Source organism: Patiria miniata, unplaced genomic scaffold (assembly GCF_015706575.1).
Source record: "Patiria miniata isolate m_02_andy unplaced genomic scaffold, ASM1570657v1 HiC_scaffold_7, whole genome shotgun sequence".
Lineage (NCBI taxonomy): Eukaryota > Metazoa > Echinodermata > Asteroidea > Valvatida > Asterinidae > Patiria > Patiria miniata.
In genome coordinates, this window is record NW_024037074.1 from 31761488 (window position 1) to 31776833 (window position 15346).

The window sequence follows — 15346 nt, forward strand, 5'->3', positions numbered from 1 at the left end:
AACAGGAAATAAAAGATGATGAAATAACCTTTACTTTGATGGGTGTCACAAACACCTTTAAAAGTTGCGAGTGTTTTTTACACATGTAACTTCGGGACGTGGGCGTAATTATCACTGAGGTCTATTTACTGGTCTGCAACCATATGGAAGTGAGGGCTTGTGCAGGCTCAGTATGGAGTTGTGTCCACAGACCTCTTCACGTATACCGCCATCTTTGTGGTCACAGGCTCATTCTCAGGGGGTGGGACCTAATAGAATTAGGTCCCATCATGCTCAGGGTACAATGGCAATGCAAATGGTCTATGACTACATTTACACAGATGACACTGCAATATATTGGAAAACAGTGAAAACGCTGCTATAATGAACATGGTGGGGTCCATCAAAAAAAAATTGTTATAGTGGTCGTTCATTATAGTGATTGTGCATTACAAGAGAATTTACTATTTTGGGAACCCAAGGGGATGTTCGTTATAGCCAAACGTTCATTATAGCAGTATTCGTTATAGCGGCATTTCACTGAGTGACATGATGGCCTATGATCACCTCATGAAGTATGGACTTTTATGCCATGATGATGATGATGCTACAATGAAGAGCCAGAATTTGTTTGTGACCAGTTTACATTCTGTTTGGCGTATGGCCTAAACATCAGCTCCTCTGTTAAGATAGCGTAACAAATGTTACAACACCAAAAGTCTTGCTTACGAATTCAAGTCTGACTTTTGTGAATGTTTTCATAATGATGATGGTAATTTTGTATTTGCAAAGCATTTTGATTGTGACAAACAGTTGAATGTGATATATGCAAATCCCAACCCTGTGACATTTTGCATTTTTTTTTCCATATTGAAGAAAACTACCAGAGTTATAATTGAGAAGTACTTCAGCCAAATGTATTGGCTGAAAATAAATATATGTAATATTGTTACCTAGTGAACAAAGTGTAAGAGTTCGCCACCCCTTCAAAAATATATTTTAAATTAACTGTAGTATCTACATTATGAAGAGATTACGGTAAATTGCTTGATTTGAGTGAAGCGGATAGGGTCAAATCAGTGAAAACATCAGGTTCAACTGCTCATAAAAGCAAGCACTGAACAGCAGAATGAGGAAAACACATCTGAAGACTATCCCAAAAGAACATCAGCGACAACATACCTTGATCCTAGAAGTACAGTTATGTTTTCCGTTCGGTGTTACAACATAATTTCCTGGTAGTAATCATACTGGAGTTCAACTAAATGACAGATTTCTGTTTTGTCATTAAAATATTAGCATGCTTATAGGTACGTAGGATCATTTGCTTTTGTGTACTTTTTCATTTGATGTAGCAAATTGCTCAAAATCCTAAGTAGTGTGCATATATGTTGAAGTTTCAGTTTGGTGGCTACTGTACACTATGAGGAATGTATGCACAATTCTTGGAACTGGATTCCGTTGCTAATGCAAGTAATTATAGGTGTGCCTGCCGGCACCCTATTTTGATGCCACCTTCAATGTTAGTTTTCTTAAAACAACACAATTTCAGGCGGAATAATTTCACAGGGTATTTGATACCAGTTCTTTCTCCACTTTGAGCAAGGTTTCTGTTATTGAATCGACAGGTCCTTTTGCAAAATGCAAATGATCCTCCTTGGTTTTAAAATTTCGGAGGCAATGTGTTATTCTGAACTCACCAAGCAAGTCGGGTGGGAATATGATTGACAAAAACTAGAAGACCAGCTTCTTTGCTAAGCGACCTGAGGAATGAAAAACAAACTACAAGTGAGAAAAATGTTGTTTTTAATCAAATTGCACAAATATTGTTCACGGTAAATATTTACAGTCCAAATTCAAGACATGCTGACCGTGTTCTTCAACAAATTAAATTTTTCTCTCCTCACAATTTTTCAATTAATTTTTTGTTTGTTTTGGGCATCCGCAACCTTTAACAAATAAATATTTATTTTGGAAAACCTGGATTGGACTGCCTGAATTGTGTCTACTGATCAAATAAAACACGAAGCTTTTACCCGAATCATCCGGTTGTTTCCTCTTGGTTGCTGCCCTCGTGTGTTGCTGTTCTTTCAGGACAGCGGCTGGTACCCCGGGCATCGGTAACTCACGGCCTACCGTTGGGCCAGGCTTTTTGCTGAAATACTCCATCTTCAATGCCTGAAAAAAATCAGAAATATTAAACGGGTCATTCCGTGCCAACTCAATAAATGGGTTGGTTGCTCACCAAATGGTTACGGTGTTTGACTCATGTGCCGTGGTACGTGGGTTCGAACCCTGATGGGGAACATGGTGCTTGTGTTCTTGGGCAAGACAATTACTATAATTGCCTCTCTCCACCCAGGAGTATAAATGGGTACCTGTGAAGGTAGAGGCCAGAATGCGCTGATCTCGAGCTACTGCAAAAACTTGTCTCAAGGCCTGACAAACAGGGGTAATAATGATGAAGCACTTTGATGCCTTTGATATAAAGTGCTACATAAGCACCCTATTGATTATTATTATCTCAAATTTTGCGACAATAGGCCGATCAAATCTGCCCTGCCCACTACGCACGTTGGCAACAACACGTGGGCCTCTTGAAAGCCAGACTGCACTTACGCGCGCATAATACACTTGTGCACTTTGGTCAGACATTAATCACAGCTGTGACTGGTCAGAACAGAATAGGGCAGGACTTAAATGGATGGGTTCATTCAAGTACATCATATCTCTATCAGCAAAAAGAAGAAATTTCAACTTGCAGGTCTTAACTCTTGGTCATTTCTGCAAAATGATCCCTTGAAGATTGGCCCCGACACTACCCTCCCCCCCCCCCCCCACCCCAATTGCGCATGTACACGAGACGCATCATTGATTTTGGCCCATTTTCAGAAGCTTATATCTTATTGACACTTCTGTAATGCCTACTCAATCTCAATCCTTCGGATTTTGGCTTCAGCATATCAAATGAAGATATGGAACACTCCGAATGTTTCTGTTGACAGACTAAACTTTTTCAAATTTTCAGAGGCCCCCCCCCCCCCCAACATCCAGCTTCATCTCTCTTTCTTCATTGTTGCGGGAGTCCTTGAGTATTGTTAAAGGAGTTCAAAGGTTAAACCGAGATGTTTGAGAGATGTTTTGCAAGCAAACGGATCATCAGTTTGTGTAGTCTTGTGACGTCATATGCAACTCGCTATCTGCTACGCGTGTACACGGCATAAATATATAGCGCCCTAGGTATCAGCGTAAAACGGTTTGTAAATTTTCGTTTTTCATCCTCTTTTCCGATAAGTTATTTAATCATGTTTTATTCGATTAAAATAGGATGAATTGCTGCACATCGTTTTGTCTCAACTTCAAAGCAAGATTTGTAGCAAACAAGAGGCTTTCATCGGAGGCTGCCATTTTGGATTACTGCTTCTATTGGTAACTATGCAGAGGTGTACATGATACGAAATAATGAAATGGTCAATAACAGTTACAGATATCTAAACGTATGCATACAGGTATCGGTTCGGATGCAAAATTTCTCCAATGTCTGAATGTACATCACACTGTACAATTCATCCTTTGTAAATGCTATCATGCATCACGTTAATACTACCTGAGTGGCAGTATATCTCTTCATAGGGTTTATGCACAGCAGAGCTGCTATGAGTTCAAGAAGATCGTCTGTGGCAGCGGTGAAGATGTCGCTGAGCATTGTTCCAGGGAACTTCTTGAATTCTATGTAATCAGGCAAAAGTGTCATTCCCTGAAAGCAAAAATGTAAGCAAAATGTAGTGAGCTGAAATGGGCATGGGGAAGAGAAAAATTTGTCTAAACTTAGGCCAAAAAAAAAAAAGTCTCCCGTTTCTGGTATGCACGCGCATCGCCGTAGCCATGCGCGTCGGCAAAATGAAAAAGTTTTTTTTTCAATGAAAGATGATGTCTCAAAACCGCCAAACTCACTGGTTTGACTGGAATCCTGCTGCTGCACAATTTTAACGTGTTTTTAGATTGGGTTATGGTCGAGAATAAGCTCCTGTGGCCTCTCTGGACTCCCATATATTTGCACTAAGTTTAGTCGGGCACCATTTGCAGTCATCAGCCGACATTTGAAGCAAAAAAATCAGGTAAAAAAAAAAAAAAAAGCCGCGTCACCGCACCACTTTTTGGGCAAGCTCCATACCAGAAACCGGAGACTTTTTTTTGTGGCCTTATAGAGGTTTTATTTTGCTACAGTTAAGTGTATAGAGATGCATTACATTACTAGAGCATTTGCAATTCCTCACTCCCACAAATAGGGCATGTGTGGTCAGGATTCATGCTTGTGAGATTGTGAGTTCAAGCCCCGCCCTTGAGTAAGGTGCTTTACCTCAATTACTCCTCTCAACCCAGGTGTAAAATGGTTACTAGCATTATTCAATGCTGGGAAGGTAACAGACTCGCTGTGTAGGAGGTGTGGCGATCCCCCCACAGCAGCATTACACGGAGGAGTCTGGCCCAATCGCTTTGAAAAAAAGATGGGCACTCAGTTTCTGTGAACACAGGTTCATCCCCTTTTACCTTTACCCACAAATATTGAATAATTACCAAAGGATCCAGGGGTAGGGCACAGACATATTGAATTCATTTGTGTGTTTGTCAAAAACATTAAAATAAGACAAAATGGTTGGCGAGTATTAATGTTTAGTTTGTCCGAATGTTTTTGTCTGTTGCTGTCCGTCCTTTTGTTTTGTTTTGTATGGCATCCCCAGCTCAAGCAACCGCTTACCGGGACATGCCTCCATTTTCAACTTTGTTAATTTCAAGTGAATATTTAATATACATGTGCACTTGTTTTGAGTATACACCAATTGTTAATCTATATTTAGCTGTATTTTACGAAATGTGAAATAGAAATAAATGTGAATTAATTGAATTGGATTGAATCCCTAATTTTCAACTCACAGGCCACTGTTCTTCAGTTACTGTGCCCAGTGTTTGGAATATTCTGGTCAGTTGATCCAGATCGGACTCTCCTGGTAGGAAGGGTAGCCTCAGCAGCAGCTCAGCCAGTATGCAACCTAAGGCCCACATGTCTACCCCTACACCGTAGATACGGGCTCCGAATAACAACTCCGGACATCTGTACCACCTATATTTCAAACATTTGTAAAAAAAATTATGGAGTTTTTAAGCAAGGGAAAACCCATCACCTAGATTATTTATATTATTGGGTTTTCCCCTTCACCAACGTATTTTTAGAAACACTTTATACTCAGTGTTGTCCAGAGTGATTGTGAGAAAAAAATTCACAAACTACTCCGGTGGGACTCAACCCATGACCTCCTGTTTACTAGTGCAGACGTCTGCTTACTGTAGAGATGTTTTTTATAAGTACTTCGTTTAGATTTGCAAATTTTTTTGGTTTTTCAATGGAACTAAACCCTCATTCTAATAAACAAGAAATAGAGATTGTGTTCTTTCACATATCTTCTCTACCATTTTGATAATCAAAATTTTTTTCTGAAAATCTTAAGATGATAAACCATATCAATCTACAATGTAGGTTTAATATGAAAATTATTTCTAATTCTGCTAATATTATTACAAAGAAAATGACCCAGCCCAATAAGCTTTAATGATACTGAGCAATGGTCACCAAATGGGAAGGAAGTCCTTTTGACCAAGTTTATTGTTGTATTCTGGTAACACGTTTGCCAACCATCTATCGTGATTTAAAAAGTCATCAATTCTTTGAAAATTTAGAGTGAAACAGATCTGAAAATAGAGACTTTCAAAAACTTTTTATTAACCAGTTAATGCAGGAGGACATGTTAACATGATCTGGCAATGTATATTCGCAGCGGCAGGTGACGGGTTAAATCGTCAAGCTTTCCCTGAGTCTCCGGTGGTGGACGTGTATGCACGTCAGTGGTTCCAATTGGTTTTGTACAAACAGTGTTTTGAACTTGAATGTGGCCGCTGTACACAGTCTTTCGTTGTAGCGAATATTGCTTCATGGTGGGGTATTGCACAAAGTTACGGTGAGAATTTTCGTACAAATCTTTTGCAAATGACTCTCAAGAGTCAATATTTGCAGTGTTTGACTCAATTTTAAAATTTTAAAATCTGGCCGATATATCTTGTCTATTTCAAAAATGAAGTTTTTAGGCCAAGTAGTAAATGGAAAAGTGGTCTGAGTGAAAGGTGTAAAGGAGGCAAAATTCTACCAAAAAAATCATAAATAAAATATAAATGAATAATAAGAAATACCAACCTTGTGACAACTTGATGTGTGTAAACTCTGTTAGGGCTGCCATAGAACTTCGCAAGACCAAAATCTCCTATCTTGAGAACTCCATTGGTATCTATTAGTAAGTTGTTGGGTTTCATGTCCTGAACGAAAAACAGAGAAAGGACTATTCAATTTTGGTATTGAAATAATTGTATGAGTGAAAATCACCAGAAACTTCAACAGTTCAGACAATGGATATTTGGAGAACTTGTTCGATGTTTTGGAAACCAAGTTTCAAATGCTGACTCAGAAGCCCTCCACTTGGGGCACATTTATCATTTCCATCACGGAGGACCCCCCCCCCCCATGCCCCCTGTTACAATTGATAATGTAGTAACCAACGGATAATGTATCACCAACCGATAATGTCACACAAATTGACCGATACTGTATCACTAACCAATAATGTAACAGAAATTGACCGATAGAGTAGTAAAAATGTACTACACTATCAGACGATTGTTGTTACATTATCGGTCTTAACCGATAATGTAACAAATATTGACCGATAGTGTAGTAACATTTACTACACTATCGGTCAATTTGTGTTACATTATCGGTTAGTGATACAGTATCGGTCAATTTGTGTGACATTATCGGTTGGTGATACATTATCCGTTGGTTACTACATTATCAGTTGAAACCCCCCCCCCCCCCCAAACTTCAATGGCAACGGCATTGTGCTACGCATAGCTCAGATAATCCATCATGGGGCAATAGCTGTGCACAATAGCTGTGCACAATAGCTGGCACAATGCTTTCACCATTGAAGGGGGCCTCTGTGAGTGTACAGTGTTGACATGCTCGGAATGGTCTACAGACTAATATGGGAATTGCCATTAAAACACTAACCTTCTAGGCCCTTTTGGCTAGGAACAATCCTTAACCCTAACAGAACTCAACAAATCAAACCCCGACGGCATGGTTTGTTGGAATCTACCAGGATGGGTACAGTACCCCTAAACTGAGTCTTTTACATTTTTAATTAATTGCTTTGTCATTTACAATTTTACTTATTTGTTTTTCCACTACAACATTTACATTTATTTTCCGTTAATGTACATATGAATTATATTTTGTTCATGGTTGGATATAAATAAATGTTATATTGAATTGAATTGAATTAGGTTGGCACACCTCCAGAATCAAAGCCAAAAGTATGCATGTGCAATTTCCCATATGGTTTTGGAATTTGCAAGTATGGGTATGGTTCCTAGTAAATCATGCTAGGGAGTTAGGGTTAGTGAGGTGCAACTTACTCTGTGCAGTATCCAGTGGGTGTGCAGATATTCCAGGCCTTTGAGAGTCATGATCATGTAGGCTTTAACATCCCCTGGTTTCAAGACTAAACTGTTGTCCTTTATTATGACCTGCAATCATTGAAACAATGATGATGTGCGAACACAATTTCACGTTTATCTTTTTTTTTTTTAAACCACAACACTTAAGATATCATACAAAAATAATGTCATTTGTTCCAAGTTACCTTTGTAATTTGTCATTCATATTGTATACAATGTACAGTTTGTTTTTCAGACCAATAATATTTGGCAATAACATACAGTGCTGTATAGATTCTTTTACATTTGCTTTTACTGGCACAAAGTCCACACAAAACTGAATTTTCTCAAGTTACGGGAAATAAAAACCTGAAAATATGTTGTCATTATAACTCTACATCCTCCAAAACAATGTTTTAAAGGGTTCATGCAATGTAAGTTTGTTAATTATGCAGTCCTTGTAAGTGCACCTTAGTGTCCAATTTAACCTAAGTTCAATTTCAACGTTGCCATTTTTAAGGGCACTTCAATGTCTTTGGGTTTTTATGCTAATGCCAATTTCTATATTCATGAGCAAAAGTGTGATGTCATTTCAGGCAAAAAAACTCAATGTTACAGCTATTTCAGGACCAACATTTGCCAGAATGTTTGATATTTTGCTGTTACAGCATGTAGTAAATTTTCTTTCATTGGTGATTCATTGTTGTTTTCGTTACATGAAAGTAGGCCAATGAGCAAAGTTTTCTCACAAATGTTTTCAACAAGTGAATTTAGGGTCCACAATTTCAACAACAAAAAAACTGAAATGAGATCACAGAAACAGCAATTTCATTTGTTGGGAAAAGCCCACGAGATGCTAAATGTTTAAAGAAGTGCACTTTTCACATTACCAAAAAGCCATGTCAAAATAGTTTTCATACATTTAAGAGGAGTAGAAAGTTGCACAAAATGTGTTACCAAATACAATTCATGTCATGAACCCTTTAAGGTTACAGGTTTGAATCCTGCCTGCTTTATTAGTTATTTTTTTTCATTAAATTGAAAAACACTACATTTATATACATGTACAGCTTTTCATAGAAGAAGGACATGTCTACACAGCCTATGGCTACAAAACCACATTACTGAATAAACTGTCTTTACCTCTAAATCCGTGTCCATAAAATCAAACACCAAACTTATGTTAGACTTGTGTCCAAAAACATCCAGTAACTGAAGAAAAAAAATGACAAAACAACATAAAATGTGCAAATAACATTGACCAAAGTAGAAAAGATGCTAAAGTCGTTTTTAAAATGAAAGCTTAAACAATCGAGGCCAGCCTGGGGTTATGGTGCATGTGCCCTTGGGCAAGGCACTTTGTCACTCATTGCTTCTCTCCACCCAGGAGTAAATTGGGTACCTGCGAGGGCAGAGGTGGTTATTGTGATTGACTGTAGCTGCTTTGCGCCAAAATGGCAGCATGGAGCCGTACACTCCCCAGGGAGCTGAGATGGTATTTGGTATGTTTTATTGACCCGATGAGGAAGGGTAATAATGATGTAGCGCCTTGAGCACCAGTCCTGGTGGATATGTGCGCTTTATAAATACCTATAATAAACTTTGTAAATAATAGTAAAGGTTTGCATGCACTCTACCCCAATGATGTTCTCGTGTTTCAACTCCTGCAGTAGTTTGATTTCCCTGAGCGCAGTGCGATTAACCCCATCCTTTGCCTCACTTCGATGACCAAGCTTTATCTGTCAATGAAATAAGTGGGAAATAAAATTTGACATTGACATGGAATTAGTTTCCAGCAAACTTTTGAGTGCATTTCCTGCTTTCTCTGGCTGGTAAATTCAACATGACAATCTCAACAGTCAAAATATATAACGTGACTTAAGATTGTAGGTTTTGCATGGTGGAGTATAAGTATAGTTTCGGTTTGCGGTAACACCATGTGGTAACTACATGTACTGTCGCTCAGAAGATATATAGTTCTGATAAGAATAAATAAAATAAACTACTTGGCGAAAGTTGATAAGCAGGACTACTAGTTATTATCAGAACTAAATATCTAGAAGTAATAAGTAACGTAATAATAATAATAATAATAATAAACAGTGCTTATAAAGCGCATTTTACATAAAGTCCCAATGCGCTGAACAATGCACAACAAAAATAAGACAAAATTACAAAGGGCTGCTTTGATCTTGTTTAAAAAGCATTTGTAAGAACCTGTTATTATTTTTTATTATTGTTCTATCAGATAAGCCTATTAGATTAAAAAAAAAATTACAAAATACAATGCTGGGTTTCGCACACCCACATACCTTTTTAACGGCCACAATTCTGTTGTCATCTTCAACATCTCTGGCTTTGTAAACAGTTGCAAACTGGGATGAGAGAAAACAAATCACAATTTAAAAAAAAAAAATCTAAAGCAACAACATGTATACCATGGAATTATTTTGAAAAAAAAGTATCTTGCTGAGTGATTTTAAACTCTGTCATATGCATGAGTTAAATAAAATGAAAAAAGGAAAATACATTTTAAGAAATGAAAAATGGCCCAATGTGGAAATAAAATATGATATAATTATTCAGATATACATGTTATAACTCGAAGTAGAGGTAGTCTGTCGAATCGACAATGACGTCTTCACAATTCTCAAATGGAACAAAAGCTTCGTGTCCAGGTACGTGAATTCTCATATGGCTTTGTAGACCAAACTCAGAGGTACAATGCCTCCCACAGACCAGGCATAGGAACCAAAGACTAGTAAAGGTGAGATTTTACTTCTTCGCTGCATGATTTGAAGTTCCGCCAGACGATACCAGTTGTCTGTTTGGCACTAGTTGTGATTTTGTTTATGTGTGATGACCAGCTGCAATCACTGCTGCAGATGAGTCCTAGGTATGGATGGTTGGATGTTGTTGGATGAGAGGCTTCCCATTGATATTATACTTATGAAGAGCTGGCTTTTCTTGGTTGTCATGTGCATGATGAAGCATTTATCTGTGTTGAATTTCATTTCCCGCTCACTTTCCCACTTACAGCTAGAGCATCAAGGTCACTTTGAAGCGAGGCAGCATCTGATGGTGAGTTTCTTTCACGATACAGTAAGCCATCGTCTGCAAAGAGTCTGGTTTCTAAAGACACGCAAGATGGAATATTGTTAACAGTATAGGAGACACAAAAGTGGTCCTAGAACAGTGCCTTGGGGTATTTATACCCCAGATATAGCATCGGCAGATCTAGAGCTTTCTCCTTCCAGTACTGCTCTCTGTGTGCATACTGATAGGGAGCTCGAAATCCAATTGTAAATGTTGAATCACGGAATCCGTTATTACTGTGTCTGTCTGTTTTCTGTTGTCGAGAGCAAGAGTCAGATCGTGTGTTGTCTGAGTTGAGATTCACAGGAGTGTTTGCAGCGGAATTTGTGCAGTTCCTCCCACAGTATGTTGTACTGGTCAAGATGATCTGATATGTTGGAGTGCAGAATACGTTTCAGGACCGTGCTGCATATTGACATCAGCGATACTGACTGGTAGTTGGATGCTATTCAATCTCCTTTTTTGACGATAGGGCTGATGTTAGCTCTTCTCCAATCTTCCGGCACAATACCCAAGTCTAACCATCTCTGAAATATGCAGGTGAGGACTGGAGCGATTTCAGATGCGTACAGATGCGTACATGTACTCCTTCAGTATGTGGGCATGCACATGTACATGTAGGTCATTGTTGGGTAGTAGTTTGGAAAGTTGTTTCCCTACTTCCTGTGTGTTTATGACGAGTTCCGGCATAGATGGAAAAGAATTATTATCCATTGGCGGCATATTGTCTATATCCTCCTGGATGAAGACTTTCCTAAATTGGTCATTTAGGACTCCCGCTTTTTCTGTGCTTCCGGAAATCAGGTCTCCCCTGAGAGAGCAGATACCGACAGTGTCTTGCTTTACGCTCTTGACAAAGTTCCAGAAGCTCTTGGATGTTGATGCACAGGATCGTTTCACGTAACTTCTGTGTTGTCTCCTCATCATCTTTGAGACTTCCTTCCTGAGGGTTTGAAATCTCTCTTTGTCCTCTAGGCTTTTTGTCTTCTTATACTGGTTGTAAGCTTGTTGTTTTCATTTGTGCGGTCGCTTGATGTCCTGGTTTATCCATGGTGATTGTTTACCCTTCCTGAAGGTATGAACTTATTCATGGCTTCAGTCAAGCCCACTTTGAAGTCAGTCTGCTGGGTAATCACGGTTGTCATAATTGCCAACAATGTGACTTGCAAGTTTTGTAACTGCTTCTTTCAAACTGTCAGCATCAGCTGTCCTACAGAAGTAAACTCTCCTTGATTTTGTTTGTTCTTGCGGGGTTTGGTGTTGACTACTATAAACGGTATCATGGTCGCTCATGCCAGACACCACTGTTGTCTTCTCTACAAGGGTAGAATGTGTGGTGAGAAACAAGTCCAATAAAACAAACTTTCATGCTCTAAGTCCAATATGTTGTCTAATCTGGTAGGTGAAATTATCATGTGTTCAAATTCTTTGTCATTGATGATGTTGATGAGTTCCTGTGATAGACCTGGTTTGTAACCTCCTGGTATGGATGACACAGTACTCCAGTTAATGCCGGGTAGGCTAAAGTCACCTCCAAGCCATACCTGCTGGCCTTAGGACAGAACAATTTTGTCAATCGACTGGTGTAATTGTTTTAAATAATCATCCACTGTGATGAGTAACTGGGTATCACAGCCTCTATTTTTCCTAAAACAGTGTTGGCAGTTGGTTAGTATCTGGTGAAGTTCAAGGTAAAACATGATACGACGCTGGACGACGTGTTCCAAAACATTGCACAGAACACACATGAAATGGGGAGATAATTACTTGGGTCGTTCTTGCTGCCCGTCTTAAACACCGGAGTAACAAACATTGGCAGTAATGAATCATCTGGGAATTGGCCGAGATTATGATTGAAGCTGTCAGAAATGGTGCCACTGCCAGTTCATATTGCATTCTCTGAGAATTCTGTTAGGTAGATTATCTGGACCTGTCACCTTTGATGGATTTAATTCATGAAGAAGCTTCTGGATACCTTCAGATGTTTTTTCAAGTGGCTCATTCAGGGAAGATCTGTTGAGGATTGGGAAGGGTTGTGCTAAGTTGGCGTGTCCTCCTGCGCAAAGACCAACTTAAAAAATGAATTAAGATGTTGGCTTTCAGATTAATTTTCAATTAAGATGTCAGACACTGTCTCGCTGGCGTTCTTTGGGTGAACACCAGCAGTGTCCGTACATTTGGATTTTACATATTTTCAAAACTTCTTTGGCATGTTTGGGTTCTTCTGAACTGAAGATCCTCAATCATCCAAAATAATGGATAGGTATTGATCATGAGCTTTATTAAGGTTACTCCTAACTTGTACGTTTTTGCTTTACTCTTGAAAAACCTCAGACTTTTTCTCATTTTTTGTTTTTCTCTGCTGATCATGATCATGACTAGCTTGAGTAACTCCAGCTGACATGCTCATATTCATTCACATGTAGCGCTGGAGGAATAACCTGTTCGTTAGAATGTGGTAGCAAGAGACCCTAAAAAAATGGCCTCTCAAAAATTGTTCATTTTCACCTCTAATATCCCAACCCAGAGTTCATTTACATACCTCATACATTCAGCAGTCATTTACGAAGCCTAATGATCGACTTGAAACAGACCACACACAAAAAATGTGAAAAATCTTGACGATTTCGGTGGCTTGTCATTAAAAAAACGCCAGTTCCAACGGCTGTCGTCCATTTTAATTTGCTAATTATGTAAATGTATGCATCACGTGATGACATCGAAAAAAATCTGCGCGCGCGATGTATGTGGGTACCACACCGCTTTCAGGCGCCGCAAGTGAGTTCAATTTTCGTCTGGTGCATTGTCGCGGAAAGCAAGACAACGAGAATGCTCTCCAAGACAACGCACCAGACGAAAATTGAACTCACTTGTGGCGCCTGAAAGCGGTGTGGTACCCACATACATCGCGCGCGCAGATTTTTTCGATGTCATCACGTGATGCATACATTTACATAATTAGCAAATTAAAATGGACGACAGCCGTTGGAACTGGCGTTTTTTTACGGACAAGCCACCGAAATCATCAAGATTTTTCACATTTTTTTTTGGGGTCCGTTTCAAGTCGATCATTAGGCTTCGTAAATGACTGCTGAATGTATGAGGTATGTAAATGAACTCTGGGTTGGGATATTAGAGGTGAAAATGAACAATTTTTGAGAGGCCATTTTTTTAGGGTCTCTTGCTACCACATTCTAACGAACAGGTTATTCCTCCAGCGCTGCAGCGCTACATGTGAATGAATATGAGCATGTCAGCTGGAGTTACTCAAGCTAGATCATGACTAGCCCGACTGCGTCTGGCCGTACAGTACTATCGCAAGCTCTGTAGTACGGCCAGACGCCCGATGCTTCCACAGAGACTGAATTTTGTTGGTAGCCGATGTAGCGATTTTGCTACATCTTTCGATCGCGATTATCTTTTCATCAAGGACACAAATTTCCACAGTTAAGGTTCGTAGTCGTAGAGCAACTCATACCTTTTCGAAAAAACGTTGTTTGGTCTCAATATTTTCATCCATCTGGCCACAAGATGAATTTCAGTCATCAGATTCCACAAATATCGTCCCCCATGCGATCCCCCATGCGATTTCAAAATGGCGGCCGCGCTGTAATGTATGCGATATGCAGGCGCGCCCGCGCAAACTCATGAATATGCATAAACAGTCTGTGACGTATGACCTCGTGTTTTGGACGTGCGTGTGGCGGGGCCGTACGTCCAAAAACACGAGATCATACGTCACAGACTGTTTATGCATATTCATGAGTTTGCGCGGGCGCGCCTGCATATTGCATACATTACAGCACGGCCGCCATTTTGAAATCGCATGGGGGATCGCATGGGGGACGATATTTGTGGAATCTGATGACTGAACTTCGTCTTGTGGCCAGATGGATGAAAATATTGAGACCAAACAACGTTTTTTCGAAAAGGTATGAGTTGCTCTACGACTACGAACCTTAACTTTGGAAATTTGTGTCCTGGATGAAAAGATAATTGCGATCGAAAGATGTAGCAAACTCGCTACATCGGCGGCCAACAAAATTCTGTCTCTGTGGAAGCATCGGGCGTCTGGCCGTACTACAGAGCTTGCGATAGTACTGTACGGCCAGACGCAGTCGGGCTAGATCATGACATGATGATGATGTGCCCAATTTCCGGACATTACCTTAAAATTTAAGTTTTCGATATTTCTTGAAAACATTTTTTTAATGAAACACACTCCTGTAAATTTCTCAATACACATGCAAACGAAAATGGCTAAGTACCTGTCCTTCACCGAGAAATTCTATTTTTTCGTAACGTTTCGAGCGATCACCTGCAAGACCACTGCGCGCCGCCATGTTGCTAAGGTTTACCACTTGAGGGCGCTATATCAATTTCGCAAATATAAAAAACCACCCCGCGAGAGGAGCCGATTAGCATAGGCCCTGTTGTTTGCCAGCCAATCATTCTTGTTTATTCGCGAAATGACAGCCCTTTTTACAGGGTAGCAGCCGTTACAAATTGGAACAAAATAATTAGGCCTAAGTATGTTTTTTTTCTTCGTTAAAACCAAACATACAAATTAAACATTCGTTAGAACACAGGGTATGCAACATTAATTTATTCTTACCTCGTTCAACGATGACCGATCACTCCTCTCTTTACAGGTTGATCTTACCGATGCGTAATCAGTGGCGGCGCCGGGGGATGGGGGTAGGAAATATTTTTGGGGGCAGTAAAA

General features: G+C 39.6%; 1 protein-coding gene across 1 annotated transcript; it reads right to left on the bottom strand.

Moving 5' to 3' along the window:
- Positions 1-1686: 1686 nt before the first annotated feature.
- Positions 1687-14996, bottom strand: LOC119746161 (cyclin-dependent kinase 7-like). Its single transcript, XM_038222971.1, has 10 exons — positions 14889-14996; positions 9837-9899; positions 9162-9263; positions 8668-8736; positions 7504-7614; positions 6227-6345; positions 4915-5101; positions 3587-3736; positions 2016-2157; positions 1687-1742 (listed from the first exon to the last, which is right to left on the bottom strand). The coding sequence occupies exons 1-10, from the start codon at positions 14961-14963 to the stop codon at positions 1714-1716; spliced, it is 1047 nt and encodes a 348-aa protein (XP_038078899.1). The 5' UTR covers positions 14964-14996; the 3' UTR covers positions 1687-1713.
- Positions 14997-15346: the final 350 nt, after the last annotated feature.